The 24,199-nt window shown below is 39.4% G+C and overlaps 2 protein-coding genes across 2 annotated transcripts in view; both read left to right on the top strand.

Annotated features, from left to right (window-relative positions):
• The window catches only part of LOC132096092 (SLAM family member 5-like), a 34,399-nt gene extending 24,848 nt beyond the window's left edge, over positions 1-9,551 (top strand). Inside the window, exons 6-7 of the mRNA XM_059501239.1 lie at positions 9,080-9,136; positions 9,317-9,551. Coding sequence (XP_059357222.1) covers positions 9,080-9,136; positions 9,317-9,490 — 231 coding nt within the window. The 3' untranslated portion in view covers positions 9,491-9,551. The remainder of the gene's footprint in view (positions 1-9,079; positions 9,137-9,316) is intronic.
• Positions 9,552-13,396: 3,845 nt separating this feature from the next.
• LOC132096091 (natural killer cell receptor 2B4-like) overlaps positions 13,397-24,199 on the top strand; it is an 89,932-nt gene continuing 79,129 nt past the window's right edge. Inside the window, exon 1 of the mRNA XM_059501238.1 lies at positions 13,397-14,033. Coding sequence (XP_059357221.1) covers positions 13,985-14,033 — 49 coding nt within the window. The 5' untranslated portion in view covers positions 13,397-13,984. The remainder of the gene's footprint in view (positions 14,034-24,199) is intronic.

The following is a 24,199-nucleotide window of genomic DNA, read 5'->3' as shown; positions in this document are numbered from 1 at the left end:
ATTGTGGGTAGGACTATTTCTTCCGCATCTAATCCAATGCCTCTCTTGCTAGTACCAAAACGTCGTTTTAAAGCTGGTAACGGATGCTTGAACCGTTGATAGCATTCTAATGCAGTTATTAATGAAGTTATTAGAAAGAGAGCGAGAGCGACAGAGACACACAGAGAGAAAGAGAGAGAGAGAGAGAGAGAGAGAGAGAGAGAGAGCTTGTGTGAATTAGCTAACATACCTCTGTGCGTCTCTAAACACTCTTCTGCTGCAGCGCCTATAAACAGCGCTGTTATTACATCGCTAGTGAGAAATGTCATGTGTAGCCTTTAAGTTGCTACACTATACAGTTTAACTGATAAAATCATCAGGGCATCGCTGACAACACCTGTTTGTGCTAACTGCGTGACCGTAATTACAGTTAACTATGCGAAGTGATATGGAACTGTAATGCGGTCAAGAAAGCTGCCAGGAACTACGTTCGCCGTGCGTTTCCCAGAAAATAATTGCACACCTCAGAGAGACTTAGGTCTCTGCAGAGCAAAAGTGGGCATTTATGACCTTGTGGGTGTTTTCAAACTGCTGGGTGTTTCTACCCCACCCCTAAACCTACATCACTATGACCTCAGCCAATCAGGAATCATGGTCTAAAAACACCATGATCTGGTAACTCCCTTTACTTTCCTGCAGAGACCTATACTTGCCTCAGAACATTTGTCAGCCAATCAGCATTCAACGACCCCGTAGTATAATTATCAATATTCACCTCAACACAACCCAACCAGTTCAGGTTTAAATCTCACAATGTTTTGTAACTACGATGAAAACAGAAACATATTTGTTCTTTGCTGGTGGCAAAAAAAAAATGAACAAGCATTCAAGAATACTGAGAATAAGTAGTAAAAACAAAACAAATGCAACACAATAATTACTAATGTCATTATTATTTTAATTTCTAAAATAAATGGTTTACACTACTTCTGTTTTCAACTGAGTATAGATGCCAAAGTACACAATATAAAAAGAAACTCTGGAATCAACAGCCTGCCAATATAAAAAAATATATAATCTGTTCTTACTAAACCGCATGGGTCAGTATCACCATAGATTGCCTTTCAACCCCCTGAATACTTTTCCCATTTGCTTTGTCATGTCATAAATAGTAGTCACTTAAGTACTTTATATTAGTTGAACTCCCGCACATTTTGTTTTAGATAATTATGCAAATTATTTTCTGAAAGTTACAATGTCCCCAAATATTAATTTAAAATATCAAGATGATGGGGTGGACACATGATGCGGAACACACAAAGCATAACAAAATATGACAAATGAAACATTTATTCAACTTAGGGACAAAATAAATCTAATAATAATAAATAGTTTAATTACCATCTCAATCATATGAAGTAGTACGATAGTATTTCATTCAATTATAAAAACAAAGTAGCAAACAGTTATTTTTTATAAATACAGCAGATTTTTACAATGCAGCATACACAGCTTGTTCATGAAGCCTAAAAATACTGTATGCTTATACTAACTATTACTCATTGACAGAACATTTTACAGTAAACTCAATCATATTTCCAACTAATTTTATTTTATAGCAATATTAACTACAAATTAATGCTATATCCAACCTGTCATGTATATGTCCAACCTATCAAGACTAAGTGGCAGACAGGAGGGACATTGAGCTTGTATTAAAGTCTGCGTGAACCGGAAGTTGCAAACGACCTTTCTCCAGTGTTGTGACGTATTTTCAGAGAGAAATGGAATACTAAATGAGGAAAAATAGTGGGTGTGGTTTTATTTTCCAACTAGCACCTGATTGGATCTAGAAAAGTAGGTGTTTAATGACATATCTCACAAACCCCATTTCATGTTCTGTTCTGCGTGTGAAGTGCTTTGAGCACATCCGTGACCTCTCTGTTATCCCTCCTTCTTCGAAATGTAAAAATTTGAGCCATCTGGACCATACGAGGGAATTTTAAGGAATGGGAAAAGTGTTTCGTGAGTGCCACAACCAAAAATGCACCTCCTCGCCATCTTTCCTTTTACGCGCTGTCAATGCTCGCGAAAACACAAGCAGCCTGTCTAATAATTTAACCGCCCAGAGTCAATTATTCAGCTTATACTACGGTTACCACACCTCAAGACATCGATCCGATGATTTATTTAAAGGGATTTGTCTGTTTTTTGTACTTAAATCGCTATTGTGGGTAGGACTATTTCTTCCGCATCTAATCCAATGCCTCTCTTGCTAGTACCAAAACGTCGTTTTAAAGCTGGTAACGGATGCTTGAACCGTTGATAGCATTCTAATGCAGTTATTAATGAAGTTATTAGAAAGAGAGCGAGAGCGACAGAGACACACAGAGAGAAAGAGAGAGAGAGAGAGAGAGAGCTTGTGTGAATTAGCTAACATACCTCTGTGCGTCTCTAAACACTCTTCTGCTGCAGCGCCTATAAACAGCGCTGTTATTACATCGCTAGTGAGAAATGTCATGTGTAGCCTTTAAGTTGCTACACTATATAGTTTAACTGATAAAATCATCAGGGCATCGCTGACAACACCTGTTTGTGCTAACTGCGTGACCGTAATTACAGTTAACTATGCGAAGTGATATGGAACTGTAATGAATATTTCATTCAATTATAAAAACAAAGTAGCAAACAGTTATTTTTTATAAATACAGCAGATTTTTACAATGCAGCATACACAGCTTGTTCATGAAGCCTAAAAATACTGTATGCTTATACTAACTATTACTCATTGACAGAACATTTTACAGTAAACTCAATCATATTTCCAACTAATTTTATTTTATAGCAATATTAACTACAAATTAATGCTATATCCAACCTGTCATGTATATGTCCAACCTATCAAGACTAAGTGGCAGACAGGAGGGACATTGAGCTTGTATTAAAGTCTGCGTGAACCGGAAGTTGCAAACGACCTTTCTCCAGTGTTGTGACGTATTTTCAGAGAGAAATGGAATACTAAATGAGGAAAAATAGTGGGTGTGGTTTTATTTTCCAACTAGCACCTGATTGGATCTAGAAAAGTAGGTGTTTAATGACATATCTCACAAACCCCATTTCGTGTTCTGTTCTGCGTGTGAAGTGCTTTGAGCACATCCGTGACCTCTCTGTTATCCCTCCTTCTTCGAAATGTAAAAATTTGAGCCATCTGGACAATCAAAAATGCACCTCCTCGCCATCTTTCCTTTTACGCGCTGTCAATGCTCGCGAAAACACAAGCAGCCTGTCTACTGTCAGTTGGAGGGGCATAGTTACGGATGCTAAGCAGACACCCAAACCATCAAACCTACGTCATCAGGGAAGGTCCTCCAATGCAGAGGGCAGGGGCATTTTCAGATTTTGATTAAAGATTCCGAAGCCAAAAGTTTTTTTTGTGTGGATAGACTTGCATGGATGAATTGTTCACCACAAAATGATCAATTTAGGCAAACAAAGTAAATATGGTCAATTTTGATTTCAGTTGGACTTTAACATATTAGCTTACAACCATGGCTGGACTGGCCATTGGGCATACCGGGCATTTGCCCGGTGGGCCGACATGCTTTTTGGGTCGATATCTCATACTCATACTTTGTTTTTTTTTTTAAACGGCCCATAAAATTTGTACATCGGCGGCCCATTCGTTTTGTTTTGTTTTGCTTAATTGGCGGCGCTGGGTTTGTGCCGGTGTAATGCATTGGTCAAAGTCAGTGTTAGGATCAGGAGAAAGATGAGAAAGTGTAGAGCCTGCGGTAAGCATAACTACTTTCAAAACACTTAGGCCATATCATGAGTGTAGATTATTTCCACATCTGCATAGTTGACGATTACCGCAATTCACTAGAAATTCACTAGAGCCGTTTGTAAACCATGTTTTCCGCCAAAATAAAAGCTTGATGCAGTTTGCGTCAAAATAAAAGATCATGTGCTTATCTCTTTCAAGTATAGAAATTGGTACAACTAATTAAGAAAGTTTCCTTTATTTTTTTGTGCATTTGTTTTACAAAATATGGCTATTACTGTCATTGGATTAATATTATAACTATTATTATGTATAGGTGTAATGTAAATAGACACTGTAACTAAAAGAGGTTTGAATTTTTCTTTGTTTAATTTGCACACTGAATATGGGTTGGAGCTTTTAATTTTGAACTCTCAAAGTGCACCAGATTAATGAATTTAACATTAAAATGCACAAAATTTTCTCACGGGGGGGCATGCCCCCGAACCCCCCTAGAAGGAACGAGGACACACCACCATAGTTTTAACAAAAGTACTGTAAGAAACACTAGTATTGCTATGCCAGAGCCGCTTATAGCTTGTTTTAGGATTCACCGCTGTGGAGTATAGTTCAACTGTATTAATAAATATAAAATTTTTACTTATTTCATCTGTTAACTCTCACTCGTTCCTATACTCACTCATTACGTGGCATTAGTGGTTTTAATGAATAGGAGTTGATATGCATATAATTAAGGGCGTGCAAAGATGGGTGGTGTTTATGATCATATAGTGGGCCGGTCTGGACAAAAATGCCCGGGCCGATTTTTTGTCCCAGTCCAGCCCTGCTTACAACAAACTGTGACTATAGCTACAGTAAATAGTTAATCTGGTTGTTGAAGAAAATTTGGTAGCCTATACCCAAACTTACATATTTTGAAAATACTTTATTCTAATCTCTTCCGGCATATTTTATGCCACCAGGGTGAACATGTTAAGCTTTGGCAAAGCAAGTAAACAAACTCATACAGGGAAAATGTTTCCAATGAAAAGCCACAAATAGACATATCGCGATAGTCGATAAATCAATAAATCGCACGATAAAAAAAAATGAGCTTGATAATTTTTTCAGCTGCAATAATATATTTTTTCAATTTTTATTTAAAAAATGTAACATGTCATGATGTGGGGTTAGTCTAGATCACCATCTACGATGGCACAGATGTCCCGGGAAAAAGAGATAACGTCTAGTTAGAGTGACCAGCTTTGGGAAGCGCCTTTCATTTGCTTGTGGATGTTTGCGTCTCAAGTGATACAGCATTGTACTACTGCTTTATTTTAATTCCTTGTAGCATATTTTGCAAGTAACTTCGTTGACCTTTGTCTCGAAATGGGCTTACTTTTCACTCGCTTCATTTGGCTTGCTCAGCTAAATATGTCTGTAGGCGTGTGGTTGTGTGTGTCAATGCGACAGTGACACACACACACACACACACACACACACACACACACACACACACGCACACACACAAACACGCACGTGCGTGCCCGTCATTTTCTCCTTCTTCCCAAAGCGCTCGGGCAGATGCGTTTCAGAGGCGTCTGCCGTTGCTAAGCATCCATCAGCTGCGATCTCCATTACTAAAAGGATATTTCAGTAATGGATTTCCACCACCGAAAAACCCTTGCTGTAACTCTGCTACACGATTTATTTTCAAGGAAAAGTAAAAAACTCAGCTGCAGTGTTTCACCCCTAAGGAAGTTGATTGAGTCGGTTCTTGTCACATGGACTGGTGCGCTTGCATCATTTTGAAAAGTTGAGATGTTTTTATGAAGATAAAATTATGCCATAATGAATTGCAAGCGCAAGGTAAAATTTGTGAAAGTGTAAATAAGATTGCAAGCGTAAATCAAATTTGCATGCGCAAGATAAGATTTGTAAAGGTGTAAGTCGACTTTCAAGTGTAAGAAAAAAATATTTGCAGCATTTTAGTGTTATTCGTAAGTGTAATTCATGTATTGTGAAACTGCAGCTTCATGCTAACGCAAAATAATAAGGATCTGCATTCTTCTGACTTCCATTTTTCCGCGTGTACACTTTTGGCACTGTTTCAGCGCACAGATGCGGCCAAAAGTACTGCAGGTCTGTGAACATCAATTTGCAAGCGAAAGCAACAGAGTCAAGAACTGCAAAACAGATTAATTGCGTAAAATCAAACTTTGTTTAAAAAATAAACTGCTGCAAACGTCTAAATTACTTGTTGGTTGCGTAGGATAAACGCTCCCGAAATAACCTGGTTTGCACAGTTCGTCTTTCTGCGCTTACAGTTTTGGCACGATTCTATCACTGACTTAGCTTTGCAAGCGTGAAAGAGGAGGGCGGGTCCACCTTCTTCATGTAGCCAATCAAATGAGCTTCTTGCTGACTCTCGATTTACTCTTATCTGATTGGTTCAATTATCGCGCCAGTCACCAGAAGAGAAACAAACTCCTTCGTGAGTGACTTTCTGACTTGGCTCAGCATCTTCCTCGCCGCCGTTATGGTACTTTTAACGCACACACAAATATATAATAATAAACAATTGTTGTAGGCCTATATTAAAATAATTTATAAGTTGTGTAGGCTACTATTAAGCCGACTCCCGCCTCCCGTGTGTTAATACTGCATACTATGACATTCTCGGTGTTAAGAAAAACAGATTCGGCTGGTTTGGCATTTTCATTGAAAGGATGTATATGTTAAGCATCAGCTCAAAGGTCTAAGCATATTATATGGTGTATATCATATAATCTGCTTAGAGCTTTGAGCTGATATCCAAATCTATAATTTGGGAAGGTGCGAGGAAGATGCTGAGCCAAGTCAGAAAGTCACTCACGAAGGAGTTTGTTTCTCTTCTGGTGACTGGCGCGATAATTGAACCAATCAGATAAGAGTAAATCGAGAGTCAGCAAGAAGCTCATTTGATTGGCTACATGAAGAAGGTGGACCCGCCCTCCTCTTTCACGCTTGCAAAGCTAAGTCAGTGATAGAATCGTGCCAAAACTGTAAGCGCAGAAAGACGAACTGTGCAAACCAGGTTATTTCGGGAGCGTTTATCCTACGCACCCAACAAGTAATTTAGACGTTTGCAGCAGTTTATTTTTTAAACAAAGTTTGATTTTACGCAATTAATCTGTTTTGCAGTTCTTGACTCTGTTGCTTTCGCTTGCAAATTGATGTTCACAGACCTGCAGTACTTTTGGCCGCATCTGTGCGCTGAAACAGTGCCAAAAGTGTACACGCGGAAAAATGGAAGTCAGAAGAATGCAGATCCTTATTATTTTGCGTTAGCATGAAGCTGCAGTTTCACAATACATGAATTACACTTACGAATAACACTAAAATGCTGCAAATATTTTTTTCTTACACTTGAAAGTCGACTTACACCTTTACAAATCTTATCTTGCGCATGCAAATTTGATTTACGCTTGCAATCTTATTTACACTTTCACAAATTTTACCTTGCGCTTGCAATTCATTATGGCATAATTTTATCTTCATATGTTTTTAACTATATGCAGCGCGGACGCGCCTGGAAAAGAAGAGCGCGTCGCTTCCATTATGAGCGCGCATACCACATTTGAAATAACGAACTTGAGCACAAAAAAGACGTGATATGTGAAGGGCCCCTTCATCGGTAAAATTTTTTACTTTCAGTTAACGGTCAAACGATCAAGCATCCCTAACTGGCATATAAACATAATATAACATACAAAATTAATTAATTTTAAGCCACACAAAGTCAACATGTTGGTATTTTTTGCTCTGAATCTGCCATAAAATAAAATAAAACTTTATTGATCTTTGAAAAGGTGTACCTGCATTATTATGTCATTATCATTATATTGAAACTGGTCTTAGAACTTAGAATCGTTTATCGCGATAATTTCTTGGACAATTTATCATCCAGCAAAATGTGTTATTGTGACAGCCCTTACTCACCAGTCACAAACTTACTCACCTCAGCCGCCCGCCACTAAAGAGACAAAAAATCTGTTGTCCTAATGTCACTAAACTGGATGGTCTTTTCTTAAAAGGGCAGATTCCCCAATACGACAGGGTGGACAACAATTCAAGGGAAATTGACAAACTCTTCTTTTTTTATTATATAAAAATATTGTTTTTTATTATTACCAAATGATCAATACTCCCAAATTCAGTAATCTCTTATTTAAAAAAATATTAATAGGAGACCAACATTTTTAAATTGTATTATTTTACTATATTCTACTCAGTGCATGGGACATGGCAAAATAACATGCATCCTCAAAACAAAAACAAAATTCTAGAAAATGTATCTAAAGAGCCAGTATGAATAAACAGCTTTAAAGAGCCTAAAGAGCTAAAGAGCCTAAAGAGCTTTAGTATGAATAGAAAAACTTAGCCTAAATAATACACATTTTCTTAGTGATTTTTAAGTTATCATGGCAAATGAGTTAATTATGTACAGGACACTTAAAGGCACCCTACAGTGATATTGACCAGCATGCTCAATTTAATTGAATAAAATACCATGTCAGCTTTTTAGATGCATATATGAATATATTCTTTAGATGCATATATGAATATATCAAATATATTATTTGATAAGTCTTGATGTTGATATACTGCTGTACATTCTAAACCTCACAGGTGCTCAGGGGGAGGTAGTAGAAGGTAATACAGTCTATGCTCAAGTCGAGGTAAGCTTCAAACTACTGTTCATCACTAAGCTTGCAGACACCATTAATATAAATATTTCATCATTGATAATAGACATCAAAACCCCAAAAATTTCAAAACATATCTGCTGACATGTGGTGATTTTTATCACCACATATCACCTAAACAACAGGCATGATTACATTATTCAACTGAAGGCGTTGTTTGATTTTGCATATCAGAAAACATTTAGACACATTATTATAGACGCTTATTTAATAATTAAACCTTCTCAAGAAAACAATGAAATTACCAATTCGAATAAACCCAGGCCCAACCCAAAACTACTTAAAATTTACTTTTTGCCATCAGCAAAGATAATCAATTTGTTTTTCATTAATGTGATAAGAGTCATGCAGGCTCACAGTGACAACAATTAGCCTAAAAAATAAATAGTATTTGATAAAGTAGTACAATAGTATTTCATTCAATTATAAAAAAAAGTAGTAAACGGTCATTTTGATAAATACAGCAGACTTTAACAATGCAATACAGCTTGTTCATGAGGCCTTTTTTTTTAAAGTGTATGTACATACTAACTATTACTCCTTGACAGAACATTATACAGTAAACTAGGTTTTTATTGTTTAAACATTTTAGGTTCGAGAAATGCAGAAACTCAGCAGTGACTGCAATCCTTATGACATTCCTGACCGGGTGAGAATAATCTAGTTAATCGTTAACAGGTTATGATTTTATAAAATGCTTGTTGTATATACTGTAGGTTTGTGAATGTTTTATTAAATTCTTTAGTTTGGTACTTGTTCAGCTAAACATGAGTGTTCAGGAATGCATTATTAAGTATTAAAAATACTATTTCTATATGTATTTCATTAGGTTCAAGCCGAGACACAAGAAGAAATGGGAGATAAACAACCCAGCACAACCTACTGCACAGTAGGACATAACCAAAAAACACCAACCCATTCTGAAACAGACCACACAATTTATTCAGCAGTGTTCAAACAACAAAACAAGAAACCACCTGCCATATCCACCAGTGACCCTTAAAATAAAACTGGTGGTCATGTCTCACATGGGGAAGGTATCACAAGATCTGATCCCAAAATGTAATTTCTACTCTTACTATCTTTGTCATATTTTTATGTGGAAGAATTAATGAGAACAATATACAGTACAAGAGTGTTATTTTGAAATTCCAATTTAGGTGTGCTTTCTCAAGCACTGGTTTAGTATATTAGATTCAAACATCGAATTATATCTTAGATTGGTTTTACTACACAAAACTTCATAACTTTTAAATATAATCCCACAGTGAGAAAATATTAAATGCAGTAAAATGTGATAACTGATCCCACATGAGAATTTAGTATCAGAGGTGGGTAGTAACGAATTACATTTACTTGAGTAAATTGTTTGGGTAACTAATATTTTTGGAGGATATTTAAATGTGGGTATTTTTACCCTTACTTACTTACTAAGTACTCTTACTTGAGCCAGAGACAGACATGTTTTCACAGCACTGCGCATTATAACCAATCACACAAGATTCTGTTGAGCTTATGAATGCAATGGCCTATCAAATAAATAATGCTTAATAATAATTTGCCAATATGCTATTGTGGTTTCTGTGTGTCACAAGACAGAACAATATTCATCAGTGCATTTGGTTCGTTATTGATTTATTTATATATCTTTCTAGTGTTTTTAGTGCACTTTCATTGACTACCACTAGAGAGCAACATTGTATCTTATTTCTGGCCATTGGTTTCTCATTAAGTGAATAATTTTTTTGTATTTTTTTAAAACTTAAATCTTACTTAAATTGAACTTTTGTTGATTCTTGGATTAGTCTTGGAAATACTGTTTCCAGAGATAGCCTTTTAAACAAACTCTGGCACTCAACACTGGATATTCTCACCATTCTCAGGTGAAAATTATTGAGATGGGACCAAATTGAACTAGTTTTCTGATGAACATGACTGTAGATCCATCAAAATGCAGGTGCGCAACTATTAAAGTAAAATATAAATACGATAACAAATAATGAACAAATTACACACAGGTTTAATACATTGATGTTGGAATCAGGTTCATCTTCAAATTCAGATAGGTACTTGTGACATAAATGTGTGTTATGGGGACCTTACATTCTAAAGCAAAGTCATTCTTTTGAGTGGGATATTCTCTATAATAGTAATGAACTATTCTGAAGGATTTTCCTCATATTGAACAGAATCGATACAAGAAATTATCGAGTCAACAGCAAACTGACTCTTTGAAACATTTCTGATTTGTAGCTGATAAACCAAGTGAAATGACAGTGAAACAAGAGTTTGGTTGATAAGTCACTTTAATAGCCAAACAGCAGACAAATTACAAATAAAATGCACTGTAAATGTTTTTATAACTTTATAACTTCATTGACAGTTATCACCATAAACGAAATATGGTTTATTTTTTAAATAGAATTGTATTGAGAAAATATTCATATATGAAGTTATTCAAATAGTTTTTTGTTAACAACATACAGTATTTGATTAAGTAGGGTTTTTATGAATTCTCGGAAAGTATGTAATCCACTTTATTTTGTAAGTAAACTCTTTTCTTTGAATGTGCGAGACTTACGGATCAAGTGTATTTAACTGTAAACTGCGAGACAAACCGATGTGTTTGTGACAGTACATTAAAATAATGAGGAAAACAACCAGCTTGAAATATCAAATATCAAGCACCTTCATGAGCTGAAAGAAAAGAAAGTAAAAATATATTAAAAATAACTGGAAGCTAACGACCCAGAAGCCTCACACATTCAACTTAAAATGGTCACTCTCTCTTTTATGTTTACATTTTCTTTCTGTATTAAAAAAACCTTTTTCTGTATTAGCCAATCTACTGCATATTCAAAACATAATTTTTTAACATAATTTTTATTCATTTTCAGTGTTTATGTATGTATGTTTTTGACTTTTTTGATGAATACAAAAGACTAGATGTGTTATATGTGAGTTTCCTCTGTTGTCTTTAAAAATAACATGGTTAGATTAAATTTAAATCTTCTCAGATGAATTTGAAATGTGAGTTTTGTTTTTGCAAACCATGACTTAATGTGCATTCCAGGTTTAACTAAAGAAAACAATTCTGTAAGTTGAACCAGTAATGGGTCAGTTGATTTACACAGGAAGTCAGGTTTACCCTTTTGTTGTTTATGTTTTAGGCAGTAGGGCAATCCGGTGCTATAATAGTATACTATCATACAACTGCACTGATGTGTCTGCCGTTTCACAACAACTGTTAGTTAGTCACCAGAAGGATTGCAGGACTTGAACTGTTAGCAGAATATAAAAATATAGAGTCCACACTTAAAATAATGATAGATCTATTATGTATACATACAGTCGTGGCCAAAAGTTTTGAGAATTACATAAATATTAGTTTTCAAAAAGTTTGCTGCTAAACTGCTTTTAGATCTTTGTTTCAGTTGTTTCTGTGATGTACTGAAATATAATTACAAGCACGTCATACGTTTAAAAGGCTTTTATCGACAATTACATGACATTTATGCAAAGAGTCAGTATTTGCCGTGTTGGCCCTTCTTTTTCAGGACCTCTGCAATTCGACTCGGCATGCTCTCAATCAACTTCTGGGCCAAATCCTGACTGATAGCAACCCATTCTTTCATAATCACTTCTTGGAGTTTGTCAGAATTAGTGGGTTTTTGTTTGTCCACCCGCCTCTTGAGGATTGACCACAAGTTCTCAATGCGATTAAGATCTGGGGAGTTTCCAGGCCATGGACCCAAAATTTCAACATTCTGGTCCCCGAGCCACTTAGTTATCACTTTTGCCTTATGGCATGGTGCTCCATCGTGCTGGAAAATGCATTGTTCTTCACCAAACTGTTGTTGGATTGTTGGAAGAAGTTGCTGTTGGAGGGTGTTTTGGTACCATTCTTTATTCATGGCTGTGTTTTTGGGCAGAATTGTGAGTGAGCCCACTCCCTTGGATGAGAAGCAACCCCACACATGAATGGTGTCAGGATGCTTTACTGTTGGCATGACACAGGACTGATGGTAGCACTCACCTTTTCTTCTCCAGACAAGCCTTTTTCCAGATGCCCCAAACAATCGGAAAGGGGCTTCATCGGAGAATATGACTTTGCCCCAGTCCTCAGCAGTCCATTCACTATACTTTCTGCAGAAGATCAATCTGTCCCTGATGTTTTTTTTGGAGAGAAGTGGCTTCTTTGCTGCCCTTCTTGACACCAGGCCATCTTCCAAAAGTCTTGGCCTCACTGTGCGTGCAGATGCGCTCACACCTGCCTGCTGCCATTCCTGAGCAAGCTCTGCACTGATGGCACTCCGATCCCGCAGCTGAATCCTCTTTAGGAGACGATCCTGGCGCTTGCTGGACTTTCTTGGACGCCCTGAAACCTTCTTTACAAGAATTGAACCTCTTTCCTTGAAGTTCTTGATGATCCTATAAATTGTTGATTTAGGTGCAATCTTAGTAGCCACAATATCCTTGCCTGTGAAGCCATTTTTATGCAACGCAATGATGGCTGCACGCGTTTCTTTGCAGGTCACCATGGTTAACAATGGAAGAACGATGATTTCAAGCATCACCCTCCTTTTAACATGTCAAGTCTGCCATTCTAACCCAATCAGCCTGACATAATGATCTCCAGCCTTGTGCTCGTCAACATTCTCACCTGAGTTAACAAGACGATTACTGAAATGATCTCAGCAGGTCCTTTAATGACAGCAATGAAATGCAGTGGAAAGGTTTTTTTGGGATTAAGTTAATTTTCATGGCAAAGAAGGACTATGCAATTCATCTGATCACTCTTCATAACATTCTGGAGTATATGCAAATTGCTATTACAAAAACTTAAGCAGCAACTTTTCCAATTTCCAATATTTATGTAATTCTCAAAACTTTTGGCCACGACTGTATAGCTGTAAATAGAACTGCTTATATGTGAAAAAATTGAGGTTTGATATCATTGTTGTGAATGAACGCTGAAGCTGCTCACTGTTATGTTGCGTTTTATTTTATAAGCATATTCACAAACTGAGGTGGTTAGGTTATGATTTTGAAGCTGTGTACACCTTTGTACAGTACTTGCATTTGGGGTCCTTAACATGGAGATGTTTTGAGAAGTGACTGACTACAAACAGGATGTGGATAGGTGTTAAAGAAGTGAGACGAGGGGTGAATAATGAAGTGGAACACTACGCATAGACCCTGTGGAACAAAAACATTTTCATTTACCTAGTACAATGTTAAAGTTATTTCATTTTGTTTGACTTTGTTATGCAGCTCTTCTCAATTTTGACTTTGTGACTCTTCAAACTCAAAACTGACTCAAAAGTCAGCTATATTTAATTACACTTTGCCCATACTTTTACGCTCATGATTAGTCACTGGATTAGTCATTGTCAGGTGAAGTAGAAGTGTCTGACTAGATGTAGTAATAAGTCACACTGGTTCATGTTTACTTCCTTCAGTGAAAGACCCGTATCAGGCTTTTTTGTGAGTTTCAATGGAGTTTAAGCTGCTGCTGACCTTAGTTCTTTCTACACACATCACAGGTACGAAATCTAATCATGGTAATATTGTAAATGTGTCTTGGATTAATGATTTCTTATGGTGACAAATCACTAAATTAATGGGCAGTTTTAAAATTCTCCTGAAATTAAAGTTTTAATTCCTAATGTTTGGTTACCAGGCTTTTTTTGACATTTATCCAAGAATTTATTTTGGTTTCACTTCAAAACTGTTTCAATGAAATATTTCAAGTATTTTATGAGACTTGACTGATTTGTTACAATAAAATATTGTACTCAGATATTTGACAACACCAGATCACACTGAACTGAGAGATTCTGGGATTCACAAAGATGGAAATCCCAGAAGACTTTGTGCTTGTGTAATCTGATGTCACCATTATTATTATGGTCAGTGTTTACTGTTGGATGGGAATTTGGACTTTTTTTTCTTGATCTTAGCCTTTAATGTTGTGTTCTTTACTTGTGTTCTTTTGTTTCTTTTACTAAGACAAAATCTTGTTTTTATGCTACAAACCATAAACTAAATTAAAATTCAATTAAACTATTTAGATTGTGTCAACTGAATGATTGCTGTCCATGAAAACAGCAAGCAAACTGCTACTATTTGTATTTTAATAATAGAAGCAGCTGTTTTCCAGAGGAAGTGACATCATCTGATCACTACACCCTAAGACTGAGCTGCAGTGGTGACTCCATCATGTGTAACTACAGCAACCCAGTGAGCTGGAAGACTGACAGAGTGAATGTTAATGAACACTGCACTGTTAATGAAGGTACATACTGTATCCGCTCTGAGCTGTAAATACACTCACAGATGAGGAAACAGAACATCAATGAAAGAAAGCAACTTAATCTTTAATACCGTATGATGTGCAACTCTTCATTTTAAATGCCAAAAACTGGACTGAAATTCATGTTCTTCTAAACCTCTGTCTGTGTAAAGTAGAGATTTTTACTCTTATCTTTCATGTCTATAAACAGGAAAACAAGCATCATCTGTGTTTCCACTGTGGGTCGTTGCTATTATTTTTCTATTCTCATTGGCGGCAGTGATCAGCTCATGTATTTACAAAAGGAAAAAAGGTACAGAGCATCTAATCCTGCAGTTGTCTTATGACACATCATAAATCATTTCAATAACACTTTACTACAATGCTTCAATCCTGCTACTGATTAATTTCAAAAGCAATATTTCACATTGATTGTTAGTGGATCAACATTTGAAATGAAAGGACATGCATCAAATCTCTCACAAATGTATGGATCAAATATTAGTGTCTTAGTTCTGTGCTTTTAAACTCAAAGTGTGTCATTCTTAAGTAATGTACTGTAATTCTAAAGAGGTTTTTCCAAGAGCATATGACTGCAGTAAATACTGGAACTTCACTTCCCTAGTTTTTATTTTTACAGACAGACAAGCTACTTTCAGTTTTTAAATGTAAAGAGGGATTTTTGTTTGTTACAGTTTTCTCTCCATTGTAATAACATTTATTTTAGCTCTCCCTGTTTGATTTTAAATGGTCCTGTGGTGTGGCACTGTGTAATACACTAATTGTAATAATAAACTGCTTTGTATTTTTTATAACAAAAGTCTGCCTCCCTAGCACTGATATATAGCTAAGTCAGAACAGACCACGGAGAAATCTTCTGTGACTTATTTTGTAAGTACTGTATGAACTGAGATGCTTATGAGATAGGACAGATTTGACTTACGTTACCTAACCTGAAAAAAAATTAAATAAGCTAGAAGGTGTATTAAATTTAGTACCATGAAACACTATGTGGAGTAAGCGATTTCTGAGAAATACTGCTGATATTCCTAATCAACACCCAGACACCATAACATACCCTTACCCCAAGGACACACACCATCCCTTAATCGTTCCAGGGGCGGTTTCATAAAACAAGTTTACCAAATAAGCCAGGCTTATTTAAGTTAGTCTGAATATTTTGAACCAAATAAAATGACAATAAGTCAGAATAACATATGTGAGCCTAGCTTATTCTGTAAACTAGTTTTATTGAAACAGGGTCCTGCTGTTCTGTCAAATTTGTTGCTACCATCCACTAACAGAACCATGCCCTTTGTTAGAACACTGGACCCAAAATGACAAAAGTTCATTTTACACTTTACAAGCAAGAGTTCGATGTTAGTCGCAAGACCACCAGCTCCAGACAAACAACGATGCTTTAAACTGTTCTGATACTTCAGTTAACATTACAACAACTGCATATCATGGTTCTGTGAAACATCGCAAATCAAATGTTACTCACGTGTCGAGTAGAACTGAAGTAACCTCGGCATCCTTTGTCAGGACTTACCGACCTCGTCGCTCCACTGCTGGGAAGTTTTTCCAGTATAGAGTCCTGCTCCTAACTCTTGTCTGATCATAAACCATCTTTTTCCAGTGTCAGTCTTCTGATATTTTTCTCTTTTTGTAATGTCTCAACCTTCTACAGTCTTTCTACAAATCTCCCACTTGCTCTTTCTTTCTCCTCCCCATAATGAGCGATATCGATGATTTTCTACAAGTGTGTTCTGGTGCTCAGTGATCAATCCACTTTGTTTATTCTTACAATTTACACAACCAGTACTATTTATTCAGTTTCTCAGAAATCGCTTTATAGTATTGCATTTAAACTCTAGCCTATAACCACTAGATGGCGACATTGTATCTTATTTTTTATGCTACAGTATATGTTTCCCAATCAGTTAAAAAAGTTCCCTTTCATAGGTCACTTCGATGCTGCGGTGACGTCACCACGTATGGGAACACCTTCGGTGTGACGAATGTCTGAAGCCCTATACCATCCCGCCAATCTTATTGGCCAAATAGCGCGTGGCACCGCCCAGCATGCGTAAGCATATATATACACCTGGTGCCGCGCGCCATTTACCTCAGATTTCATTCCTTCAGTACGAAGCGAATCTTCTGTGTCCTATTATCTCGCGTTCTCAGCGATCATCTACGAGCAGTATACTCCTCTCCGCGGACGCGATGAGTCAACGAAAGGTAGGAGCCGTATGATGGGTTATCACGAGGAGGCACTTATGAGAGGTTCATTGCAGCCTCTCTACAGGTTCTCTCCTTGATAGCCTATGGCTACAGTAAAATATTTATACACTTCCCCTGTGCACTAACGCCAATAGGAAGTATCCGCGCTCTGGAGTGTATTTCTTAAGTCGCCTCGCGTCTAACCCCCACCGTTTCGCTTCTGCGGTCGCCGAGGCCCCAAACGAGGTGTTGGTTAGGGGCGATATGTGCGGCTTGACTATGAATACAGTGATGCACTGGAGTTCCATGTGCTCGCTCTCCCCCACTCGAGCGCGTTAATCAACAGTTTTGCTCTTCAAATGGTGGATTACGGCTCACACAGCCACCGCGTTTTCGCTAGCAGCTTGGCCCGATGTTATCTTGTTGGATTGAATCCTGCCGTGGATACGCTTCAGGATTATATACAACGAAACGCAGCGAGTTTGACGCACACGCTTTTCTTCATGTTAATATGCCAGGGACTATGCCCTTCACTGAGAGTGCTGTTAGACTGCTAATGCACATCTACCCTCTCACTGCAGTCCCCATACTCTAACTTTGACTGTCTCGCAGCAAGGGCACCTCGAGCGTCATTGAACTGAGCTATCATTCGCGCGCCCCCTCAGACACTCTGCACAATCCAGTCTTCAGAGTTTGAGGGACGGCGCGGAGGCTGGCAAAGATGGCCAGCGTATGACGGTTCACACAGCCGCCGCGTTCTCGCTAGCGGCGTGGCTCGATGTTTATCTTGTTGGATTAAATCCTGCCGTGGATACGCTTCAGGATTATACACAACGAAATGCAGCGAATGTGACGCATGCGTTTTTCCTTCATGTTTGCCTAGGACTGTGCCCGCCTCCAGAGAGCGCTGTTGGACTGCTAATGCACATCTAAGCCTCTCACTGCAGTTTCCACACTCTAACATTTGACTGTCTTGCAGCAAGGGCACCTCGAGCGTCATTTAACTGAGCTATCATTTGAGCACCCCCTCAGACACTCTGCACAATCCAGCCTTCAGAGTTTGAGGGACAGCGCGGAGGCTGGCAAAGATGGCCAGCGTATGACGGTTCACACAGCCGCCGCGTTCTCGCTAGCGGCATGGCCCGATTTTTATCTTGTTGGATTAAATCCTGCCGTGGATATGCTTCAGGATTATACACAACGAAACGCAGCGAGTGTGACGCATGCGTTTTCCTTCATGTTCTCTAACATTGACTGTCTCGCAGCAAAGACACCTCGAGCGTCATTGAACTAAGCTCTCATTCGCGCGCCCCCTCAGACACTCTGCATAATCCAGCCTTCAGAGTTTGAGGGACGGCGCGGAGGCTGGCAAAGATGGCCAGCGTATGACGGTTCACACAGCCGCCGCGTTCTCGCTAGCGGCGTGGCCCGATGTTTATCTTGTTGGATTATATCCTGCCGTGGATACGCTTCAGGATTATACACAACGAAACGCAGCGAGTTTGATGCATGCGTTTTCCTTCATGTTCTCTAACATTGACTGTCTCGCAGCAAAGGCACCTCGAGCGTCATTGAACTGAGCTCTCATTCGTGCGCCCCCCTCAGACACTCTGCACAATTCAGCCTTCAGAGTTTGAGGGACGGCGCGGAGGCTGGCAAAGATGGCCAGTGTATGACGGCTCACACAACTGCCGCGTTCTCGCTGTGTGGCCCAATGTTTATCTTGTTGGATTAAATCCTGCCGTGGATACGCTTCAGGATTATACACAACGAAACGCAGCGAGTTTGACGCTTGCGTTTTCCTTCATGTTTGCCAGGGACTGTGCCCTCCACCAGAGAGTGATGTTGGATTGCTATGCACATCTAACCCTCTCATTGCAGTCCCCACACTCTACATTGTCTGCCTCGCAGCAAACGGTGCTTCGAGCAGCATTGGATTGAGCTGTAATGCCAAACGTTCCCTCAGACACTCTGCGCAATCCAGCTTTCAGAATTCGAGGGGCGATTCAAGGGTCCTGCACAGACGACCCATTTATGACGGCTCGCACAGCCGCCGTTTTTCGCTAGCGGCAAAGCCCGATGTTCAATCTGTTGGCCTAATTCCTGCCGTGGACACATTTCAGGATTATACACAACGAGACGCAACGGCTCTTATACATACACTTCCCCTGTGCACGAACGCCACAAGCTTTTCGTGCCCGGACATTTTAACATGTATGACAGCGTTGCAGGAAGCGGAAATTTTGAGACCGCTAGTATGGTCTCAGGCCGTGTGTGAACGCTTGCCCGACATTTCTCTATGGGTGTTATGCACGATTTGTCACGGATACACCATTCATTTTCAATAAGGCCCGCCTCCTTTCCGCAGAATTCTTTCCACGGTGGCGAAGCCGATGGAAATAGCGGTGCTGCGACAGGAGATGTCAACTCTGCTGAGCAAAGGGGCTATAGAGGAAGTACACCCCTCTCAGATGGAGGCGGGGGTTTTTTACAGCCGTCATTTTGTGGTAAAAAAAAAAAAAAAAACCCCGGCAGATTACGGCCCATTCTGGATTTACACCATCTGAATCTTGCACTCAGGCTGAGGAAATTCAAGATTTTAATGATCATCAGGAGACTCAGGAAGTTCCTCAGATTCGCTTTAGAGAGCAAAGCGTATCAGTACTTCTCAAAGTGCATGGATGGATCTCTGGCCCCGTTGTGGCCCCAGGGCGTTCGTGTTTGAACTATTTTAGACGATTGGCTGGTGTTTAGCGCAATCGCAGACTCAAGCACACTCTCATGGGGATCTTGTGCTGAATCATTTAACAGCCTGGGCTTACGCATGGAATGTTTCACCCCGTTGTCTCCGCATCGGACGATTCCGGTGACACGGCGATGTGTGATGTCGCTAAAACTATGTATGTCAACCGAATTCTCCTGACCGGAGTCCAGCTGGGGATTTGCGCTTCCCGAGAGACTGTCACGACGGATGCGTCTTTGACTGACTGGGGAGCTGTTTGTCAAGGGAGTTGGCACATAAACAGGTTGGAATTACTGGCTGTTTTTCTGGCTCTCCAGTATTTCTCGAATCTGCTGATCGGCTGTCATGTGCTGCTCAGATCAGACAACACAGCGGTTGTGTCATACCTGAATCATCAGAGAGGATTATGCTCTCGCCCCCTGTGCAGGCTGGCGAAACATGTTCTTTTATTTCAGAACTAAATTCTATCGATCCGAGCTGTTCATGTCCCCGGACGTTGGACTTTGGAGCGAATTTGCTATCCAGGCAGACTCTGGAGCAAGCGGAGTGGGGATTGCACCCCCAAACGGTGAGTCTCCTATGGCAGATTTTCGGGGAAGCGAAGTGGAATTGTTTGCGTCAAACACGACTACGCATTACCCGCTTTGGTTCTCCCTATGCCCTCCAGCACCCCTGGGCTTGGATGCATTAGCCCACAACTGGTCCAGGACCAGTTTGTATGCGTTTTCCCCCAATCTGTCTGATTTCGGTGGTATTATGCAGAATACGGGTGGACAGGGTGGAACAGCTGCTGCTGGTGGCTCCGCGGTGGCACACACACAGCCGTGGTTTGTGGATCTGATCAATCTGTTAGCGGGCTCTCCATGGGAGATTCCCCTCAGACGGAATTTATTATCACAAGCACAGGGACTGATTTGGCACCCGAGGCCAGATCTATGGAATCTGTGGGCATGGCTTCTGAGCGGAGTGAGTTCATATGTCCCGGTCTTTCTGCTGAAACTACCGAGACTATACTGAATTCTAGAGCAGCTTCTACGAGAAGCTTATATGCTTTCAAGTGGAGACTGTTTACGGCCTGGTGTGAAACTCATAATATGGATCCAGTTTACTGCCCAGTGGCGTCAGTACTGGAGTTCCTTCAGGAACGTTTTTCGGATGGAGTGACACCAGCTACCCTAAGGTTTACGTGGCAGCCATTCAGCTTACCACGAATATATAAATGGTGCCTCAGTGGGCCGTCATCCACTGTTTCTCGTTCATACAGGGTGCGCGACGGCTGAGGCCTTTCCGCCCCGTGCGGGTTCCTTCATGGTTTTTCCATTGTGTTGCATGGTTTATCAGGGCATCTGTTGAGCCCTTGGAATTTGTTCCGGATAAATCCTGACTTTTATAGCACAGATTCTGTGGAAGTGTTGTTGCGACCAAGGCCTAATTATGTCCCTAGGTCGCATCTATCCCTTTCGCTTTCAGCAGGTGGTCCTGGAGGCTTTTTCTCCTGCTGCGGCGGAGTCTGGGGATCTAAGTCTTTGCCCTGTGAGAGCGTTAAAGACTTATGTGGATCGTACTGCCCCATGGCGTGAGTCTGACCAGCTGTTTGTCTGTTTTGGACATAAGAATAAGGCCATGCAGTTACGAAACAGCGCATGTCCCATTGGCTGGTGGAGGCTATTTCCTTGGCCTATGAGGCGCGCGGGCTCGCTTCGCCCTTAGGAGTAAAAGGTCATTCCACGAGAGCAGTGGCTTCTTCTCAAGCCTTTCTCAGTGGATCTTCTATGGATGATATCTGTGCTGCGGCAGGCTGGTCCTCACCGAGCACTTTTATCAGGTCTTACAGTCCGGATGTGAGGATGGTTCCTGGCTCCCGGGTTCTCTCCGCTTGAGCAGATGCTTCCTTGGATCCAAGCTATCAGGTACGTCAGGCGTGATGGTATAGCGTTCCCATACGTGGTGACGTCACAGCAGCATCGAAGTGACCTATGAAAGGGAACATCTCGGTTACGTATGTAACCTTGGTTCCCTGAATAGGGAACCAGATGCTGCGGTTCTGGCCGTGCCATACCTTGATAGCTTTCTTCTTCTTCTTCGTCATGAAATCTGAGGTAAATGGTGCGCGGCACCAGGTATATATATGCTTACGCATGCTGGGCGGTGCCACGCGCTATTTGGCCAATAAGATTGGCGGGATGGTATAGGGCTTCAGACATTCGTCACACCGAAGGTGTTCCCATACGTGGTGACGTCACCGCAGCATCTCGTTCCCTATTCAGGGAACCAAGGTTACATACGTAACCGAGATGTTTTTAATTTTTATCTTATTAAAATAGCACTTTAGTTGATTTTTGGTTTAGTCTTAGAGATATGTTTACCTGAGATAAACTTTTAAACAAAGTCTTGCTCTCAACACTGGATATTCTCAGCATTCCCAATCTCCAAGTGTATTTTATTGAGATGGGAGATGGGACTGGATTGTAGGCTACTATTTTCCTGACATAGATTTGTCACAATCAGTGTGCAATATGGTGACATTCAGGGGCGGATCTAGAAAAATATTGATGGGTTGGCAAGAAGGGGGCAGGAGTTTTTGAGGGGTGGCAACATATGGAAGACGTATATATACTGAATTTAGTCACAGTTATCACAGTTTCATGATAAATAGTATGTATACACTATATGCTATATTAACTTTTGTAGCATACTTTACACAGAACAAATGTCAGAGCTAACTAACTAACATTATAGGCTATACAGTGGTGTAGTCTTTTCGTAGTGTGTATACTGTGACCACCCCCCCCCACACACACACACACACACCTCATTCTCATCTGACCATTACCCCATAAGCACCTCCACACTCACAAATGCATACAGTATGCATCGACATGTAATTGAGATATGTAATATGAATATGGTCCCTGAAGCATAGGTTTTATTAGCTGACAATAATAATAAATAAATAAACATTATAGGAACAAATACAAATGTACTTTTAGAGATTGTTTTTGAAAAAAAATTGTGTTATTGTTTTGGCAAGTTTAAATTAAAACATCTATGAAAACTTCTGTGATATTCTCTTAAAATAACGTTTTAGTAGATATTTTTTAAGAATATTTTACTGTGCAATTTCTTAAATAATTTCTTTGAGTTAGACCAATCTTTTATTTAGTTGGGTTGTAGACAGAGTTTCTTTGTTTTTAATAAACTATTATTATTATTAGCTATTAGGCCTACTTGAAGTAGGCTATAGCATATTCTAGTGTGCAATAGTACTATATTTCTGTTTAAATTTATTTAAGTTATACCGAGATTTTGTTCCGACAGGTTGTCGTAAAGACATTGCAGTTTCTGTCTGTGTATACGATACGAATGAATGATGATAGTTTTATTAAATGAAATGGTGAAATCCTCTCATAGCGCGCTGGCGTGCATATGTGTTGCCTATCATGTGTCAGTATAGTGAAAAGCTGAAAACACCACGCATGCTTCAGTGTGTGTGTGTGTGTGTGTGTGTGTGTAGTAGTAGTAGTAGTAGTAGAGCACACATTGAGCGCTCATTCCCAGAGACGTGTATAACAACACCTTTAATATCCACAGACACTAGTCCATATCGAGATTTGATTAAATGTAGCTACAGCCCTACTTTTGATTTATTCATTCAAAAATGGCAGAATTCCGTGACGTTCTGCTTTATGAAGCAACTTCTATTTGTGACTGAATTCCGCGATTCAATCCTTGTCGCTTTTCAAACACAGACGGGTGAATTTATGAATGAAAGTGTGAGAGTTCAGACACAAAACGAAGTTGTTACGTATCCACACGCTTTTTAAAAGTGGGTTATGTATCACGTAGTAGGGTGAATTCAGGTAGAGTGGGACATCAGGTTGAGTGGGACACTTAAGCTTTTGGGTACTGTAAAGGGTTAATTTTTTAAGCCAATCACAACAATTGTTACTGTGTTGTAGCTGAATGTCTATTGGATATGAAATAAAGGTTGTGATTGGTGTGACATCACAGATGTGGTCCGGTTGTTATTTTTAAAATTGCTTGACTCCTGGGACCTCACGGTAAGCCACCTGGCAAGTGTAAATCTATTTCAGAATAATAAGGTTGATAATTCTGTCACTTATGATGTAACAATAAAACTTTTACTTTTACATACATTTATACTGTCTGTGTATTAGAGATTAATAACAATGAGCATCTAACTGTATAAAATATTTTTGAAAGTTAGATTCATAGCACTGTCCCACTCAACCTGACAGTGTTAGGTTGAGTGGGACAGTGCATTTCAGGTTGAGTGGGACAGTTTTAGGGCTAATGCTAGCAAACAAAGTGCAGCCATTTCATGAACAAGAAAATAACATTTTAAAGTTATAAGTAATAATAATGTGTCTGAATATAAAATTTTTATAAAGATTTTATTTTTCAATATACACAAGATGGCACCCATA

Source organism: Carassius carassius, chromosome 20, assembly GCF_963082965.1.
Source record: "Carassius carassius chromosome 20, fCarCar2.1, whole genome shotgun sequence".
NCBI classification, from domain to species: domain Eukaryota; kingdom Metazoa; phylum Chordata; class Actinopteri; order Cypriniformes; family Cyprinidae; genus Carassius; species Carassius carassius.
Note: the sequence above shows the minus strand (reverse complement) of the source record. Positions and strands in the feature narration are given on the sequence as shown.